General features: G+C 37.7%; 1 protein-coding gene across 6 annotated transcripts in view; it reads right to left on the reverse strand.

Annotated features, from left to right (window-relative positions):
- The window catches only part of inpp4b (inositol polyphosphate-4-phosphatase type II B), a 165,749-nt gene that overhangs the window by 93,210 nt on the left and 52,463 nt on the right, over nt 1-20,076 (reverse strand). For 4 of the 6 annotated variants that reach the window (XM_017408889.3, XM_017408879.3, XM_017408897.3 and 1 more), the window contains one exon: nt 11,294-11,373. In XM_017408889.3, coding sequence (XP_017264378.3) covers nt 11,294-11,373 — 80 coding nt within the window. Of the gene's footprint in view, nt 1-11,293; nt 11,374-12,612; nt 12,632-17,510; nt 17,832-20,076 lie in introns of those variants that run through there. The other 2 variants (XM_037974894.1, XM_037974892.1) reach the window with 2 other exon arrangements.

Below are 20,076 nucleotides of genomic sequence, written 5' to 3' on the forward strand. Positions count from 1 at the left end.
CCCCCCCCCCCCCTTTTCAGCGTTACATTTTGATGCCTCTGAGAAGCAAGTTAGTCATTTTCATTTTATTTTCCCGAGCCCGGCTGCCTGAGGAATCTCACATTATGAAGAAGACCTGAGAAGGAAAGAACCAGTTTTAAGTGCTGAAGGAGGAAAATGAGAAACATAGAAACTTATGTGCATTTATTTTACCCCAACTTCTTATCTACTCTCCCTGTTTTACATACTGTAGGCTGTGTGTGTGTGGACTGCAGGATATACTGTATTTAATGTACGTGTACTAAAAATACGGTGAGCATGAGTGCCTCCTGTGTGAATGTGATGGGGAGTGAACTCATTTCATATTCATTAAATGCATATTTTTCTCCTTTCTTTTTGGAGAAGGATTCGACAGAAACATACACTCAAACACACAGGGAAAAAATAAACTCATATAAAAAACCCTGCTTCCCACAGTCCTCTCCATGTGCAGACTACAGATAAAATATTTCCCAGCAGCCACACACTCACGTGTCATGGCATTTAGTCTCCTATAAGTGCCACAGCATGCAAGTTGCTCAGTTCACTGCTGCACTGATAGAACAAAGAAGCCACAAGAAAAATATTTATGCGATTATTTATTCTCCTAATTCTCATTTGTTTGGAATAAATATCAAAACTTAGTGTGACTGTCAGGCAAAAATCCAGAGGAATCATTTTTTAACATTTGTGGCACATAAATATGCAAATACAAATTAAAGACCTAGCATTCTTTGAAAGAATACACATTGGCTGCTTCCTTTCATATTTTAGACTAAGATCATCTTATGAGGAGAAGAAATAAAGTAACAGCCGTTTTGGTCAAACTTTCACTTATAGATATACATTAAATGATTACTTTCTAAGAATTTCATTAAAATTCATTCTCAAAAATGTGATCGTGGTTCATGTGAATCTTTGCATTACACAAGAATTTACACAAAATTCTGTGGTTCTTATCAAGCACAGATATCAGCAGCAGCTACCTGTGGCTCATCGGGTGCAGCCTGGGGCACTTCTGACAGGAACATCGTAGTGTGAAATTTATGGCAATGTAAAGCCTTGGGAAAACAGTCACTCTAGTTTTTGCAGATTCTTTGTGTAATTATTGGGCATGAAATGTCAGATTTCTTAACATGGAAGGAAGAAAGTAATTAACAAAAATAGCGGCAAGTGTTCCATGTAACACTTTCAAAATAATAATTAAAAAGACCGTACAGCATTTTAAAAAAAATAACTGTTTTTTAATTCAAACAAGAGGATTTTGCAAACTTTTTTAATGATTATTTTGCCAGTTTTAGCAGTAATATATATAAGTAATACAAAAAGAAAGTAACAACGAAAAAGTTACATGAAGTTAGGGTATTGGAAAATAAGAAATAATAATAAAAAAATTTCATCAAATGCAATAAAACTGGTTAAGTTACATTGAACACTGTTACTCTAACTAATAAAATACTGTGAGCTCATTTGCAGCAAGAAGAGATTTTTATCTGTGTTCAGCCACAGTGTTGCAAAACCGTTTTCTACCATTCTTATGTACTATTTCAGGAAACTGACTTGCAGGGATGTTAGCGGTAACATTTGATAGCAGATATGATCTCCTGGCATCAGAATTTTTTTTTCATGTTGCAGGCTCCGATTCCAGAAAGTGAAAATAGCCAAGGTGCCAAGGTGAATGGTCAAATTTGTGAAAATGTTGCACTGATTGGTCAAAATTGCAAGACTAAGCAAAAGTTGCAAGGATTAGTTGAATTTATGTCAACAGTTGCAATCGCAACTTCACATTAGAGCTGTTTCAAAATGGCAGCAATTCACTTGGACTAACAGTTATCTAATTAAACTGGTCAGAATAAACTATTTCTTCAAATTAAGGCTGTGAAAATAACTTTCTACAATAACATTTGTCATCCCGCAAAACTTCAAAAGATCTGACTTCTCCCTTTTATTGTTTCCACAGTCTGATAAATACACACAAACACAAGCACCTGAATACTCATGGCCAGTGCTTACGGCTACAATTTTTCTCCAGTTTAACTGGATCAGATGGTTGATCTTGGTCTTTTAGGTCAGGCTCAGATAAAATCGGTCACAGGGGATATTGTGTACGGGAGAGTTGGCTGTCTGTGGATAAGTATGAGAATTGGAGCAGGGTGATCCTAAGAACTCTGGGCTGGTAAAACGATATTATCATGATAGGGGCCTAAACTGTTGGTGGTGGAACAGTTAAGAAAGGCTCAGTCCAATTGGAATGGATGAATAAGCCATGAAGCCAGGCAGCAAAAGCACTGGTCTGTGATAATGAAGTCTTGCCACGGTAAATCTCTAATGCACGCACACACACATGCACGTGGACACACACACAAGCACCCTAACACAAGCATACAAATTCATATCAAAATCAAATCTCTCACTGAGCTGTAGAACTGGGTCACAGAGTGCTTTTCCTATTGAGTGCATAAAGTTTTAGAGATAACAAGAAGTGCAGAGGGGGGACTACAGTGTGAGAGTTTCTGAAGAAATATATATGGAAAAGGCAAAACAGGGCTAAAAACGTCAAAATTACTGTAAAACTAGTGACAAAATACAACTGTTTCCCAATATGTTAATTAAGAGTTTGCTCAATTTTCATGCCTCAGTAGGAAAACATTCTTCATATCTGTGGTGGGGTCGAGCTTTAGCTCCCTTCGTAGGACAAAAAGCCATTCCTTCCAAGCGTAAATACAACATGCAATACTGAGACCTCTGCATCTTCTGAAACAACCTTGTTTTATTTGTCATCCTCTGTTCCCTTTTACACCAAACTATAATTAGAGCCTTTATGCCAGAAGATGTCTAAAGTGGATTTTTCCAGTTTTTATTATTTCTGAGCCAAGCTTCTTTGTCTTTTTACTGCACCGTTCAGTAACAACAGAAATAGACAAACCTCATCCATGCAGATATTATTCCCTCCTCCTGCTGGTTGGAGGATGTCAGGACGTATTATATTTCCTTTTCAGAAGTTAACTGCCAAAACTGTGACCTCAGGATGAAGAATGATAATAGGTAAAACAATGTGAATGCAGCAGACACTTCTGGTGATAACAGAGAATATTGTTGTGAGTGAAGTCAATAAAGCACTAAGAAGTTGCTGTAAGACAGCATTGTTTAATGGAGCCTGTTCATTTTCTTGCATTACTTAGACATCAGCACAAAATAAGTGATTTTAATTAGCAAATGATGCCAGTTGTTTGGTATTCTAACTGAACACAAATATCAAAGTAATGCTTACAAAGTGACTAAGGCACATCTTTTTGTTCTGCCACACAAATAGCAGTTTCTGTTGTGATTTAAATAAATATATCGGTGTGCTGCTGTTAAAGTGAAAACGTAGAAGTACACATACACAAAAAAGCTATCTATACTGCTCTAACACTGCTGGTTAACTGGAGCAAAGTGTGCACTTCAAATTTTCTTACAAAAAGATACAACTTAGTAGAAATTACAAAAAAAAAAAAAAGAAATCAGATAAAGCAATGACAAGAAAATTTAAAGACGAATGAAATTCTCAGTTCCTCAGTTAACCATTTTCTTTCTTTGAGATTCAGTGAGGGTTTTTTCATCACTCTTGTTTGGTGCCATTTATTAGATTGGGTGATTGAATGCTAGAGAATCAAGACATATTGTCAATTTAACAATTTATCATTTAACAAACAGGGGTCTCTGTAACATGGGAAACAAGCATGCACAGCCACAACAGCCTGGGAATGGGATGACATCCCATTCTCAACCAGTATTTGTTGTAAGTCAGCCATATGTGTTGTTTCTCAGAGCTTTAATAAAGTAATTTTGCTTCATAATGGAAGCAAATGCTACCAGGCATTTGCTTTTTAAATTACACTGACAGTTGGCGTTTTAGCCTCTATTCTGAACTTTACCCTTAATCAGCAGGCAGATGTTTTCAAACAGCTGACAAATTCCTGGTATTCAGCTTCCAGATTCCAGTTTGGATTGAATTTACTGCTGTTTTTACTATGGCCTTGAGCACTAACGTTTTGGCAATTTTCTTTTCCTCCAGAAACATTTTGCAGGTGGATCACAAATTTACCATTCAAGTTGTGGATAACTCGAGTACTGAGCAGGCATAGAATCAATATTTCACTTTACATCAAGTATCTGCTCTTTGATCAATACAGATTATTTAAAAATGAGAAAGGCCCAGCAATCCCTGAAAGAATTAATATCACTGGCTGCCTTTCATGCCGGAGTTTTAGGCTAAGATCATTTTAGGTTGAGAAATGAGGGAGTTGGAACGGTTATGGTTAAACCTTGAAAATAATGTTATGCACAATCTCATGCACTATTGTGAGGTGTCACGCTCAGAGTATGTGTTTTGATTGACATTCATCTTCTACCACACAGAATTTTAGCTCAATATCGGTAAAATTGTAGTTGTAGCCATTTTTGTGTCTTTTAAGGGTTGTTGGATGTGGCAGCCATCTCAAAACCAGTTAACTTCAAGTGTTAATCAGTTGTAGATGTACATCCAATGATTACGTTCTGCAAGTTTCAATAAAAATTGTCAAGTGGTTCACAAGATATTCTGGTAACAAACACATGCACACAAGCAAACACACAGACACTGGGAAAAACATATTGTCCGCTTTCGCCTTTCAGCAGCAGGCGATAAGAGAAAATCTCCAACCAAGATGACCTCGTTGGGTCTTAAGCTTTAAGTTTCACGCAGACATTCGTGTTCCTACTGCGTGTGTTTGTGGCGGTGTCTGGAGCATCTCTCTGTGCTTTTTTACTTTGAGTGAGAGACGCACCAAGGTAAAAATTTCACTATTATCATTTCAGTGACTTGTGGTGCCCACAAAATAGACAGATCTTCATCCAGCAAACCCACCCATTCATCACGACGCTGTCAGCAACCTTCGGGGGAAAAAAAAAAAAAAAAGTGACCCAGATCCCAGGAAACAAAAACAATTCGTGACAAACATCCTGACCAGTCTTGCATGAAAGTGAGACCTGAGAGAGCGGCTGAAACGCAAACAAATCATAAGAATAAGGAATTTGTTTGCAGCCAGAAAGACCTGTAGCAGAGGGAACTTCATTGAAGAGCTGTAGTAAAAAAGAAAAATCCCATATTCACTGGTCAAACACCAATTTCCTCTCCACGTAGGCTCACCAACAATGCAGATCAAAAGCTTATGAAAAGACGCAGGCCAGAGTCATATATTGGTTCGGAGATTCACTGAAGGCCATCAGTCCTTTGGCTCAGGGAGATAAAACAGTCCCACATTCTCTCTGCTGAGCGAAGCAGCTCAAATTAACGGACTTTCTGCGACAACTGGCTGAGTGGGGATTAGGACATTGTATTAAAATGAAGCATCTGTTTGGGCAGGGAGGATCGCGCTCCTGCCCATGTCGGCGCTGCAGCGGCCGTGCTGCTTGCCCAGCAGAACTAATTTGTGCTGTGAGTCATCGGCTCTTCCACAGGTCAAACATCCCAGAATAAGCCATACAGTACGAACTCGTGTAAAGTTGCTTGGCACCAACATGTTTCCTCACCGGATGAGCTGACAAAACACGCAGAGTCTGAAATCGGGCCGTTTTCTTGCTGCGTCTGGATGTGTTTCTTCACCGTAAGACAACTGTTCAACAGACCATAATGACTTTGTGTGTACAGGTCTGTGTTACAAGGATACCAAATGTGGTATCTGTCACTACCCGCCTCTTCCAATGATACAGCCCTGTGCAAAAGTTTGAAGCCACCACTTATTTCTTCATGTTTTCCTCAAAAGAGTCAGACTTTAATGTCGTCATCATCAACAGTTCTCCAGGTTTAAGACAATCTTTTAGTTTTCTATTAACAGAGGCTGCATTTTTTAAATTTTTGTTCAGTTCAATCATTGTACCTAATCATATTCAGAGAAACTTAAAATCAAGGCTTGAATACATGTTTTTCCTAAAAGTACAGGTAAGTGACAACACAGAACAGAACCTATTGTAAATTGTTTCTGTATCTGGATTTTTGTTACTAGTAGTTTGTTCTCATTAACTTGGTCAAATTGACAAAACAAACAAAACAAAAACCATAAAAAAAAAGAAAAAACAAACAAACAAACAACATTTTGACTGGTATAGGGCTATTTTTGTACCAACAAGGTGACTCACAACAAGCAATTAATCACTGACTTGGCATATCTCTGCAAAGTGTCCAGCTTATACTTGAAAATTTGGGGATTTGGGACAAGTAGAGGACAAAGAACAAGTGTCAGGGCTTAAAACTATTTACAGCAGATGAAAAGTGTGTCTGATTGATGCCCTCAGCAAAACAATCAGCAAAGTTCAGACATTGGACCCGAGAGATGCATTATGCTTCTCAAGATTTGTCCGCTCTTAACCAAAGCCCTGTTAAAAATGACATTAGTGTTAACCTCACTGCCACTAAGCCATAAGGAAGAAAAATTAAAGAAAAGAAAAGACTAAATATGACAGAAACTGGACTAAAAACCTAAACAAAACGTGACTGTAGGAAGGACCTTAATGTGAAACTATTTATCTAAAATTATTCTCAATATGAACAGGGGAGGTCAGATGTCTATAAAACACAGTCGAGGCACTTTCATGGTTTGGTACCAGAGGTTTTGGGGATCTTTTCTAAACTGACAGAAATGTTAAACCTAGAAAAAATAAAAAAGCCCACAAATTTTTATTTAGACATGGATTACTTTGTGAAGAAATTCTGACTTGCAGTGGCTTAATTTTTGTATAATAATGAAACCCAAAAGACTGCCAACACTTCAAAAAGAACCAAAACACACAACAGAAAACAATCACAACACTGTGGGGGGGTGAGGGTGGGCTCCCCAGAGCACAAATGTTAACATTACTGACACAGGGAGGAATTATTCGGAAAAACAATGGAACAAAAGACAACCGACGTTAAAAACAAACAAACAAAATAAAAATGCTTTTGTAATTCTCTTCAAGAAAGAAATGACAAGAGAACATGCTTGAGCGTGTTCTGGCTGTTCTGAAGAATACGAGTCGTTATACCAAATATTGACTTTCAAGCTTGTTATATTTATAGGAAATTTGTTTTGATTTTTGCTTGATTTCCATTTCTGTTTGCGCACATTTCAGTAAATGTATACATGTTTTTTGGGGTTTTTTTTTTGGTATAAAGAATTCATGCCTGGCTCAAGAAGAGAAATAACACTCGCACCATGAATATGTTCTTTTTCTAGTCTGGCTTGTCATTCTTTAAATATGTTACTTTTTCATCACGTTTCTAGTATCTTCAGATTTTTTCTTTCAAAAAATATAATGGAAATGGTCAGGCTTTTGGCAATCTGAAAAAAAAAATTTAACCATGTTGTAACTGGTTTTATTTTGGAAGTATTTCTGTTCTGAAAACAAACTTCTCATCATATATAGATGAAGAAATGCAACAGAGCAGAAACTAAAGTGGTCGGTGGTTCTGACCCATGGATACCTGAAGTAACCGCTGCACATGTTTACTGCTGCACCCTGGATTAGGTGGAAACTGGTGATGTAGTCAAAAAATACCACCGAATATCAGTTCCAGCTTTAGTGTATTCAGGAACAGGCAAACTGTGTGCCTGAATCAGACAAAAATGGAAAATCAGCTGCATTTATAAACACTCTGTTTTTCATGTTAACTACCCAAAGTGCTTAACAGCACAAAGCAAAATCACCCACTCACAACTATATTTCTTTTAAATTTTTCTGCTCATCAACAGCATTTCTGATACAAGGTTTGGATGCTGCCTAGTTTTAATATTTTTGACTCCAGGACAAAAGAATTCGTAAATTGAGAAGCTTACAGTCTGATTATTGGACAACCTGTTCTTCTTTCTGAGCCACAGCTTCTTCAATAGAAATAAAATACAGAAAAACAAATGGAAATAAATTATACTACAACTCAAAAGGAAAACAAATGCATTTTCTAATGTGGATGAACTTTCGTTTCAAAATTACTTGTGGGGGGGAAAGGGTAAAAAAAGTACTTCAGGTCTTTTCCAGCTCTGAATGAATATACAGAATAAAAAAATTAGATCATAAAAAGACCATTGCAGTTTCAAACTTTATTCCTTGTTTCATTTCATAAAAAGATACAAATCTGAATTTCTGGCATACACAGCTTTTTCTGTTTTCAATTGTAACATAACTTTATAAAATGAGCCTCATGTTGTACTGAAAAAAGACTTAAACTATATGATTCAGACCATAAATCAATTATAAAATCAGCCTTTTTTATTCAGTTGTTCTTCCCTGCTTTCCCACTATTTGTACTGTACATTTACAATAAATGTTTGGTCTTAGACATCAAAAACACCTCCAAAAATGAATAAGAAATCCATAGATTTGAGTCTGGAAGAGTTTAAAAGTTTAAAATGAAAAATGTGTAGGAACTTTGAATAATGCTTGAAACATTTATTGTTAGTATACTGAAACAAGTTTCAACAAGTTTGTAAACAAGTTGATTAAACGCTAAAAAACAAATGGCTCACTTTCATTATTGTTATTGTTTTTTATTTTCAGTTTAGAAATTATTTTTTTCCTAGAGGACTTTAACATTAGCAAAGGCTGCAGGAAAGTGTGACAAATTCAAAATCATCATGTCTGAAGTTGCTTTTCTGACCCTTTTTTTGATTCCAGAGCAGAGTGATTATCAGAATAATACAGATGAAAATAGTAAAGCCACAGTCATCTCTAAAAATAATGGTGCAGTGTTGATTTAAGAAACATTGTCAGTTATCAAAATTCCTCATGGCAGCGCAAAAGTACCACTTCAGGACTAAAACATACTCAAACGAACAACAAACGTGAGTCAGACCCACTGTACACCCGTGCAGCCCCACTACAGGGGAGTAAAAATGGCTGCTCTGTGCAGTTCCACAGGAACAATATCTGCACTCCACTGTGTAGCCACAATCAGAAATGTGCAAACGCAGAGGGGGCACTGCAGTTTCTTTTCAAACTGCGGCTCACACAGCCAGTTGAGCGAGATGCAATTATACTCAGTGACTTGGGATCACCCACAGGAAATAAAAAGCTTAAGAAAGCAACTTAGGGAAAGAAGCGAGTACAGACAGAAAATTGTTCAAAGTACATATTTTCAGACATGCGTGTGAAAAATACAACAAAATTCCGTCAAGACAGACCAGGATGGACACAGGGGGGTTTGTCTCGACAGCTTGGGGCTGCAGGTAACACATTCTTACTTTAAATAATAAAATGAAATTTTCATGCCAGTTTTGTTCTACTGACAGCAGATATTTAGTGTTTACATGGAACTAAATGAGTTTCCTATCTATAAACACAACAAGGTTTTACTCAAAGACAATAAAGCGTACATACACAATATTTTGGCAATCTTGTGGTAAACATGTTGCATTTGTTCACTGATCACCCGACCACCCTACACAGCATCCCTGTATTTTGTTCCTGGTCCCCATGGTAACCCATCTGACCTTCACTTTCATTCACAGAAATACTATTCATCATTACCGAAGTACACCATTTGTGATTACTTTTACCTGTCACAGAAATGTCTGTCCTTCAGGAGCACAGAGGATGACTCCACATTCAGTCAGAAACCTGATGCTCTGCCATTCTCACAAACACACCCCACTTTACCATGATCTGTGTTCGAGATGGGAATTCGAAGATAGAAACTAGCTCATGCTAAACTCACTGACTTTTTGAGAAACTATAGATCCCCATCTTCTCTTGTCCACATACAGTAAGATGGTTTTAGATTCTGTCAATGTGTGTTTATTAAAGGCAAACTCTACAAGAGTTTACGTGGAAAACAAGGTAGGTAAATAAAGGAAAGATCTGAAAATCCATCTTAGCTGCATGAATTTTTGGAAAGCGAGGTCAGCGTAAATGAAATGTAAATATGGAGTAATACTTTATAAAATAGTTTAAAACAGCAAAATACCTTTATTTTAGTGAAAAGAATTCCTGTTTCTTTACACAACCTTAAAGTGATAGGTCTTTTGAAGTGGGGTTCATTGAAAAGGTTATGATGGTTTATTATTTAACTGTTAAGTACAGCTCTCTGAATGACCTCAGTTTGGAGAAATAGAGTTAAACTCAGACTGAACTGACAAACTAGGTAGTCTGAGCTGGACCAGGACTAAAGTGAATTGTTTAAAACAACAACCTCAAAAACCTTGCAGTGGTTCCAGCAAATGCTGTTATTTTAGTCCTTTACACCACTGTCAGCTTTGCATTACACAGGTATTTACATGGAATTCAATTAATTCAGGCTCAAGTAGTACAAGAAGTTAGTTATAGCACTTATCATATCATATTTCTGTTAGAATGTTTTGTTTATTGCAAAACAGTGATGTAATGAACTACAGTTAGCACTTTCATGACGCTTTGAAATCTTTGAAACTAGAGTTGTTTTAAGACGGAAGCAATCCACTTTTGGCTTTTCACTGCTCAGACTAGTCGTTAGCTCATCAGTTCAGTCAGAACTAATTTCTGAGATAATTCAAAACTCTATCTACAACAGGTAAGATATTAGTTGTTCATGAATATCCCACATAACCCAATTTTTGGGAGTCTAAACTACCTTAAATACCTAATTTCTAATTTCTATTTAACTTTGTTTTTTTTTTTTACTTATCAACATCAGCATGACACATACCACTGGTTTCTGTGAAATGCTAATGAGTTTTCGAAATATAAAATTTAAATAATCATTTTTTTTCGTTTGTAACTTATTTAGAATCAGACTTTAGCTTAAATGATTATAAACACAGTTGATTCATGCTGTTGAAAAGCTCTATAAACATTAAGCTTAAAGGCTGGACAAACCTTCAGAAAACTATAAACTCCTTTGTGGACAGCATGGGTTCTACACAAGTTCTAAATTCTAATTAAATGCACATAAACAGAAAATATTATTTGTCATTTTCTCTAAAACAACAAACAAGGCCTTTTCCAGTCATTCTATGCTACGATGCTTCTCAGAAAAACATTTATTTTCTGTCCTTTGTGAAACAAAAAAAAAAGAAAAAGCACTTCAGAGTGCCGTATACTCCCACGTGGTAACACAACATTCCTGAAACAAACAACACTGGCAGCTACTGCAACGCTCCTGCTGTTCCAACATCTGCGGATATAGGCTTCCTTCCCTGACTCAGTGTCAAATCTAAGTTGATCTGTCAGGTGTTGATCTTTAGAGTCTGAGGTCTAAATTTTTGATGAAAAGAAAGCAGCGAGCTCGACAGAGACACGTTCTTACCTCAGACTCAAGGTCAGTCGTTCATCTTTCGCCCTCAGCAGATCCCCCACTGAAAACGTGGCACTGCCCAGGAAGCTGCTCTGTAGAGACAGGACAGAAAAGAAAGAAACTAGATAAGTTAAGTACTTCAGCGGCGCTCAAGAAGTTAAACAATAAGATGGTTACAAGAGACTCATCGCAAAAGTTATGAACCAGAAATCACTCAAAATTTTCACCCCCCCAACAAAAATATAAAATGCATAGTCAAGACATTTGAACATACAGTTCACCCTCCTTGTCTGTTTTTTTGTCCTGTCTGATGTAATTCTGTCTTCCCTTTTCTGTGTGCTGACAACATGTGTTAGCTGCAGGCATGATATGAACAAGGATCGTCAGAGCACGAGAACTGGGTCACGAAGAGAGAAGTACTGGACAGGCCCATCAATAACGCAGCGCGATGATCTACATTTGTGGAAAACACACACCCTCGCGGGGACGGCCGGATTCACGCACGTCTACTCACACACCTACACACGAGTCCTGCACCTGCACCGAAAGCTCTTCACATCCTAACTTGTGCTACAAAGAAGGGAACAAACGGTGGCTCAGACAAAGATCACTGCAAACAGAGCTGTAACACAACCAGAGAGAGAAGTGGGTCCAGATTTGGCCCGGGACGATAGCCGGTTTCAGAGTTTAACACAGCGTTAAAAAGTCATGGTGTCAAAAGCACTAAATCTTTCAGTCATGCCGTTTTGATGTTATAATGAACCTACAACAATCATTATTAAGCAATATGGGAGATTTTTTAGGCAGCAAAAGTATTACTAATTGCATTTTTGTTTTTAAATTAAAGCAAATAAATACTTTGATGTATTTTTTTTCTTTTAAATTTTTGTTATAATACAGTAAAACTGTGTTACTTTTGCTTAACTTCTTATACAGTCAGAATCTCATACCGGCCGATGCACTTTATTAAGAGTACCTGCACTGTGTCACAAGAGTAAACTCTACTACAATTTTCCAACCACTTTTTTCACCAACATAAAGTGTTTCTCATTCTGGTTTTTCATAACAGCGTTTCTGATGGTTCATTGAACACTGAAATTATAATACCCAACAAGACATTTCTGCTTTGTGTTTCTCTGTTATTGTACACCTCTGTCAGCGGCTCGGCATTGCCTCTGAAGATGGGAACAGAAGTGTGATTGTTTTTCTAATAAATGTAAATGACTTTCAGGTATTGTGAGCGAACAAATAAAGCGTGCACTCTTCACCTTATCGAGAGGATGTGCAAACAGAAAGAGCTGTGAAAATGGGATGAAATCATGCAGTCTTACAGGAGATGAATGTTTCATGATAAAATGCAGAGCAGATCTGGCATCGGTCAACACTGTACGGTTGTAGTCATCGCCCACTCGCTGCTGAAAAGAAAAGGCAGATTGTACTTTTGCCTGTGTCTGTGTCTGTGTGCTCATTTCTCTGCTATGTTAGCAAAATATGTGATCAACCACTGGACAGCCTTTAAGCCAACTCTTAGAAAATAATCATAAGGTGTACATCTACAACTGATTACCTTTAGAAGTCAACCCTATTCAAAATGACTGCCACGCAACCTCAGCAAACACATAAATAGCTCTAACTCAGTTTTTACAGTTGCTGAGAGCTAAAATATGATATGTTAGTAGCTGAGAGTCATCACAAACTTTTATTTCAAATGCTAACTGATCATGGGATTTTTGTTTTTAAAACTTTGCCATTAACTATTGGCATCGACGCTGTCTGTCTGTTTGCAAAAAATCTCATGAACCACTGCGTGAATTTTAATAAAACTTCAGAAAGCAATGATTGGATTCATGTCTATAACTAATAAACTTTTGGAAACAACCCAAGTCAAGTTGGTTGTCAGAGCTAATCAGACTTAGCGAACACATAACTGGCTTTAACTTAGTCAACTTTACAGATATTGAGGTTAAATTTAGTGTGGTAGTAGGTGATAGTCATCCTCCCCACATACTTTGAGCGCTAACACATCAAGATTGTGTGTCATTTTCAAGGTTTGAACAAAACAGCCATAACTAAGACCATTTTTATTGTAAAATGATCTTAGACTCAAACAAGACCAACAGACTATATGTAATCCTTTAAGGAATACTACGCCTTTAATTGTTTATTAGAATAAAATAAAACCCAAACCAAAAAAAAAACAAAACACGTATTCTAAAAAAGACATTTAAGAAGTTCTTGTTTCAATCACAAAACCAATTAATGATATATTTGACAAAGACCAAATCCATTTAATTTTCTTAGTGTTTGAAAAAATTAGAGTGTCATTTAAAAGAAAAATAGCAGACAAGATTTATCAATTTAGATGACCAGTTTTTAATGAAATAATCTATTAAACAACTAATTGTCTAGCTGTAGTTATAACAGGTCCACATTTGATTTGCTCAGTATTATTTCTTGTGTCATTACATCTGAGCTCTGAGCTCTATCTGTTATATTAATTCAGTAATGGAGGGCCGTTTTTGTGTCACAGCAGTCCTTGACATTGATGTGAGATGAAAATTAATTCTGCTGAATTCCACTCACTGAAACATGAAGGTTTGAAGGGAGAAAAATTAGGAAAAATTACATTTAAAAAAATTATAGATAATATTTGCTCTCACCATGCACTACCTTATGAGGATGTTGGAATACTGATATAAATCAATTTTAAAATAAAAACTAACCAAATGCCAAGGTTTTAAACAATGTATAATCAGTTTGTGCTCAGAGTATGTTTTGGGAATGACTCTCAGCTACTACCACACCTAATGTTAGCTTATTGTTTGTAAATTCAGCTGAGCTATAGTCATTTTTGTGTTGGCTTTTAAATGAGGTTGACTAAAAAAGTTAATCAGTGGTAGATGTACATCCAGTGATTACTTTATGAAAGTTTCATTAAAATTTGACCATTGTTTTTTGAGATAACAGACAGACAAACATGCACACACACACAAACACAGAGGCAATTACATTGTTGCCAATCTTCCATGGTGGCGGGCAATAAAAAGCACCAGAAAGATAAAGCGACCCTGCCACAGGCTTTGGGTCATACAGCTGTTCTGACTAAGTGACTAAAGAAAGCTGCAGTGCTGCCCTGAAATGCAGCAAAAATGCCAAATTTAATTCACTTCACGTCAGTTTTATTTACGGCGCACCAGTCTGAGATGAAACAAAGTCTCAAAGCAGTTTGCATCACGGAAACACGAAACAACCAGTGATTACATGACTGTTACTTTTTTCTTTTTTTAAATTAAATGTCAGCAACTATAACCATTTAAGCTTTATGTGATTTAAGGTTGTCATTGACTGGAATATTGTTTACATCCCTTAGCCAACAACCAATTATTTTTATAAATCAAAAACAATAGTAGAAAACGCAACAAAAAGAATCAGTTTTATTGAAGTAAACTACACCTAAACCAAAGGAAAAAAAATTCTGTATTTGTCTTGTTTATTTCCAGCTCAAAGTTGGCTGAACTCCAAAATGATTTCTCTTCTAACGACTGTGTTTCTTTGCTCCCCCACAGAGGCCTGCCTGACAAATTGAGACCCAGTGAGTTAAACCGACACATTCTGTTTCTTCACCTTTCTTCTTTTTAATACGTTACCATCTTGCCTCCTCCCTCTTCCGAATGCTGCACAGCCTTATCTCTTCCTCCCCTTTTACTGGCTTCTCTGCAGTATCCTGGATCAAATTTAAAGAAAAAAAGGGCATCCTGTCTGCTGACCTTTCTCTAAATCATTTCCTCTTCTGCATTTTTTCTGCTATCCCCATACAAATACTCAAACGCTGGCAGCCAAATGCTGTCCTGAATACGTTCCTCCGCTCTCTTCCATCAGTATCCATTCACAAATGCAGCCATGAGCACTAGTAAGGACATAAAAATGCATTTAAAAACATGCTAAATTAAAAGCGTAGCATGCCTTAAATGAATGCATATTGCCCACCAAGTTCAAGGTGACAGTTTTAGACTAAGATCACCATATTTTGGGAAATGAGAGTTGTACCCTTGGAATCTCCATGGTTTCAATTGCGCCTCTTTAAATTAGAAACTTTTACAGCCGACAAATTGATAACACATACATATAACACACAACAAATGCACAACACACACAACACAATCATGCACCCAGTAAACTCATGAAAACACAAACTCTATGATTTAAAGTGCTGTCTCTTTTTTCTTAAAAAAACAAACAAAAAGCCAGTATGTGTCAGGATTTTTTTGTTTGCCTGCCACTCCCATCTACACCTGCCCCAGGTTTTGTAATCACTCACCTGTGTCCACTTCCTCTAATTACCTTCTGCCTTTAAAACCTGGTCATCTTCTCCACTTACTTACTGGCCTGTTGTCGCTTTCATGAGCTGTCCGGTTCTCCTTAATGTCATGTTTGCAACATTTTAGATTTTTGTTAGTGTTTTGGTTTGCTGCCATGTCAGCTTTTGATTTTGGTTTTCTCATTTTAAATAAATTAGTTTATTCCTGAAGCTCTAAGAAAGAGTTGTTGGATCTATTATTTTTAATGCTGCTGTACATGTGAAGTTGTCACCAGAAAAAAAAAAAAAAAATTTTGTAAATTACATCAGTCTCATGTGTTACTGCCATGTCTTGCAAGATGGGCACTAACTCTCAGCTACTACCACATCAAACCTAGTATCTGTAAATCTTATTAACTTATGGCCATTTTTATGCTATGGCGGCCATCTTGAATACACTTCATAATAAATCTGTTGTAGCTGTACATCCAGTGATTACGTTCTGAGAATTTCATTGAAATCCATCCAGTAGTTTATGAGATTTGCTAACATAACAGGCAAACAAACTCATGCACACACAGACACAGACAAAAACATTATCACCCTTTTGGGTTCGGCGGCAGGTGATAAGAATAAAGAAAATGGTGCAAGTTCTTGTAACAGAGTGAAAATGTTCTCATAAAGTAAGCAGTCAGGATCCCCAACGGGCACTATTTAATATGCACAACGTCAGATTCTTCAGCGCTGACGTATGTTTGCCCTGATAACCCAGAGCACATACAAAAAAAGCCCATTACACACCACAGATTAGCATTATTTTCTCATGTAGCCATTACTTGTAAGCTTGAACAGAATGTCTGGTAAATGGTCTCAGAAATCCATTCCTGAGCATCACTTTACGGCCACTCACAGGGCTTGAAAAATAATGAAGCTCTAGAGAGCATCTCCTTACGCAAGATCAAAGTAGTAATACCACAGAAAAATGAGTGAAAGATGAGGGCAGGAGGAGGAGCGGCAAAAGAAAAGATGACAAACGATGCTCTTCCAGGATCATGGAGGATTGATTATAATGGTCCTCCTCCGCTCCTATCATGCCATCTCCGACTCTCTTCTTGTTCCTATCTGTCTTTTCACCTGCCTTTTTTTATTCCCCTCAGAGCTTCTGCTGGTCCTGCAGGGTGAAAAGCTACAAGAGAAACTTTTGATTCATGATCTCCTCCTTTAGTTTTCAGGGAAAAAAAGAGTTTTGACCAATGTTTTACAAACCTAACCGAAAAGAGTTATCAAAAACCAATGCAAAATGATAAATTATTATTTTTAAAAAATAAATAAAACTTGTGCAGGAGCACGCAGAACTGAGATCATACACATCTGCAGGCTATCTTAAAATTTCTCTACAGAGCCTTCAAGGCCACAGCATCTGTTCATCCCTTGGCAGAGGTAAATGGTCCAGCTCAGGCTGTAGATCTATTGATTCCCACCATCTACGCCTGGGGTGACAGAGTGACACAAAGACACACACCAACAGACTGCCTCAATCATTCCATCTCCAGCTATTTGTCTCACACATAAAAACTACTGCAAACATCTGAGGCGGAGGACATTCATCCATGTGCCGCAGCCACAAAAACACTTCCTATAAAAAATGTCTCTGTCAGATGTGAATCGATAATTAATGTGCATCCTGTGTATTATTAACATCTCTGTTATTACCAGATCTACACCACAGAGGTCAGTAGTGTCTGCTTGACTGCAATCCCTCACAACAAATGTGCCTCTACAAATTGCCCTAATTAAGTCATCAGAGATGTCCTGACATGCAATTAGGCTCTAACTGTGATTATAGAGAGCATAAAATAAGACAGAGCAAAGATGGCAAAACATATGCAGTTTGTCGGACACACAATTACACACACAAGGACGTCCACTTACAGTTATGTCTCAGAATCCAAAAGAGTGAGGCAGTGAAACAGTGAGAAAAGAGCTACAGACTTGACAGAAAGACTGAAATAAGGAAAGACAAAGTGATGTTATGTCTTCCTTCTTCCTCTTAATGAGCTCCAGGAAGGTCCTACAACAATCTTCCCCCAGTCCTCGGGTAGAGTTACTCCAAATATATGTCTGTTTTTTTTTTCTTTTGCTCTTTAAAGAGCAGCAGGCACACGAGCCGATTCATACATCGACAATACGGAAACACATCAAACACACACACACTCAGAGAAACGTACACACTGCAGCCTTCGCTGTGACTGAGAAGTGGCTGGAGTGAGCTGCTGTTGCTGCTGTGGCTGGCGTGACGGAAAGCGAGACCAGTGAGAAAGAGAGAAGGAGGAGGAGGAGGAGGGAGGAGGGAGCAGACAAATACAAGCAGTTGAGGCATGGGGTGGTGGTGGTGGTGTGTATGTGTGTATGTGTGTGAGGGGGTACAACACAGAAGAGGAAGAAGCAGAAAGGAAGGAAAACAGACAATTAATACATAAAGAACCAAGATAGCAACAAAAACAAGGGGAGAGAGATATAAAAGGATCCACAGACAGACTTGTGTGTCACACCTCGGCTGCTGCCTCTGACTCAGATCGCTAACGGGAAAAGAAACACTTGTTATGGCCACTTGAATTAATTCTAGCTGCACGATGCAAAGTATACGCGAGTAGGTGTGTGTGTTTGCATACAGATAAATACTTCAAAACACACAATGACATACTTGAGAATCACACAAGAGGTTTCATGAGACACACACACACATACACACACACACTCTCGCCATGCATTTCAAATCAGATGTTCACTGACACATCCAGCTGCTGCTGAAAGACAGAGAAAGGGGAAAAACCCACACAGCAACACCAGTGACAAGCTTAGGTTTTAACTATTTGGGTTTGAACCCCGGATTAAGCAGGGTTTAATTTACCCCCGCTGCCACAGAGGCATGAGTAATTCTGACTGAACAAAAGACCTGCTCTCTAGTGGGCCTTATCACCCCGAGCAGGTACACAACCCAACACATTGAGACACGCATGTACACCCACCAGGGCACTTTACCATTTTTACACACATACGGCTTGGTACAAACGCTCCAAGTATCGGAGGTCACGGTAATCGTGAGTTAACCTTTCTGAATATGGGAGGTGGCATTAGGGAGTGTGGGTGGAAAGTCTGCTTTCTGCATTTATTAGGTAGAGGATTGATGACCTGGATGCCAAGTGGAAGTCAAAGACTGATGCATGAGCTCATATCTGCCAAAAGATTACCCAAGACGCCTGCTAGTCTGCTAACAAATTGCTTACTCTGACTATGCAAAGTGTTTTTGTAATCTAGTGCTGATGCCAAACACATTTGCACATTTTTAGTTATTCATTGCTTTTATTCAGTGATTGCTTAAAAAGTTTGTGGCTTCTCTCTCCTGCTCCCCCATCCTGCATTTAATCTTACAATGGGACTTAGATTCATTCCTACAGAAGCTGAGAGGTACTGCATGCATGAGAAACTGTAGATCAAAAGCACCTTCAAAAATAAATCAAACGCACATATTTAAGGCTAAACTTTGAAGTTCAAAATGTTTGACGCATTTCAGAAGTTTCAAGTTGTGAATTCTAAAAGAGTGCACTCAGACTGGCAATGGCAGCCATTGTTGTTGAATTCACACCTGGAAACAACACTGAACTCTACATTGTTCCTTCCTGCAGACATCACATTTTTCCACTTCCTGTTCCCTACAAAATAAAATTCTTTTTACTTTACTGTGTTTTTCCTGTGGGCTTTTGGTCGCAGCTTTGTTGAACCCTGGGGTTATTAAGGATCACCATGACAAAAAACGTTAATAAAATAGCTTTTGCTAAAGCCACTTTGAAAATTTTGAGATTGGAGTTATTTTAGGAAGGCAGCAATCCACTCTGACCTTAGCCCCACTTTGACTAGCCATTAGCTCATCACTTCGGTTGGACCTAAACTATAGTCTTTTTAACTGAAGCCTATAAAAGAGATAATTATTAGTTGAACAGCTGTCTTCTTTTTACAGAAGCCCACTTCAAAAAACACTTCTTTCAAATTACTATTTCTTTAACGCGACCACTATAGCGATACTGATCAAAAAAGGCTCTTCCTTATATTATTTTTAAGTGCAAAAGTTTTTTCAAGGGTTGTCAAATATATCTTTATGTTAAGTTAAGCAATTCCTGTTATATTTTGTTAAATAAAAAATACATACTGACAAAAAAATAAATAAAAATAGAGTTGTATATTGGCCATCGACTGCCCTGACATCTGAAGATCAGCACTGGCCCTAAAAAATGCATCAGTTGACCTCTGCACCACTTTTAGCTAAATGTTAACAGCACTAGTAGCTGAGCACAAACATAAGAGCACTTTCAACTGATCTTTCTTTAACTTTAGCTGCATTTGTTGGCAGTGGATGTGACAGTCTATGTAAGGATGAAAGAGCAAATGTCAGTACCAGCTGATGCAGCTGGACCTAGGATCTCGGATCTAAGCCCAGAAA

This window comes from Kryptolebias marmoratus, linkage group LG3 (assembly GCF_001649575.2).
Source record: "Kryptolebias marmoratus isolate JLee-2015 linkage group LG3, ASM164957v2, whole genome shotgun sequence".
Lineage (NCBI taxonomy): Eukaryota > Metazoa > Chordata > Actinopteri > Cyprinodontiformes > Rivulidae > Kryptolebias > Kryptolebias marmoratus.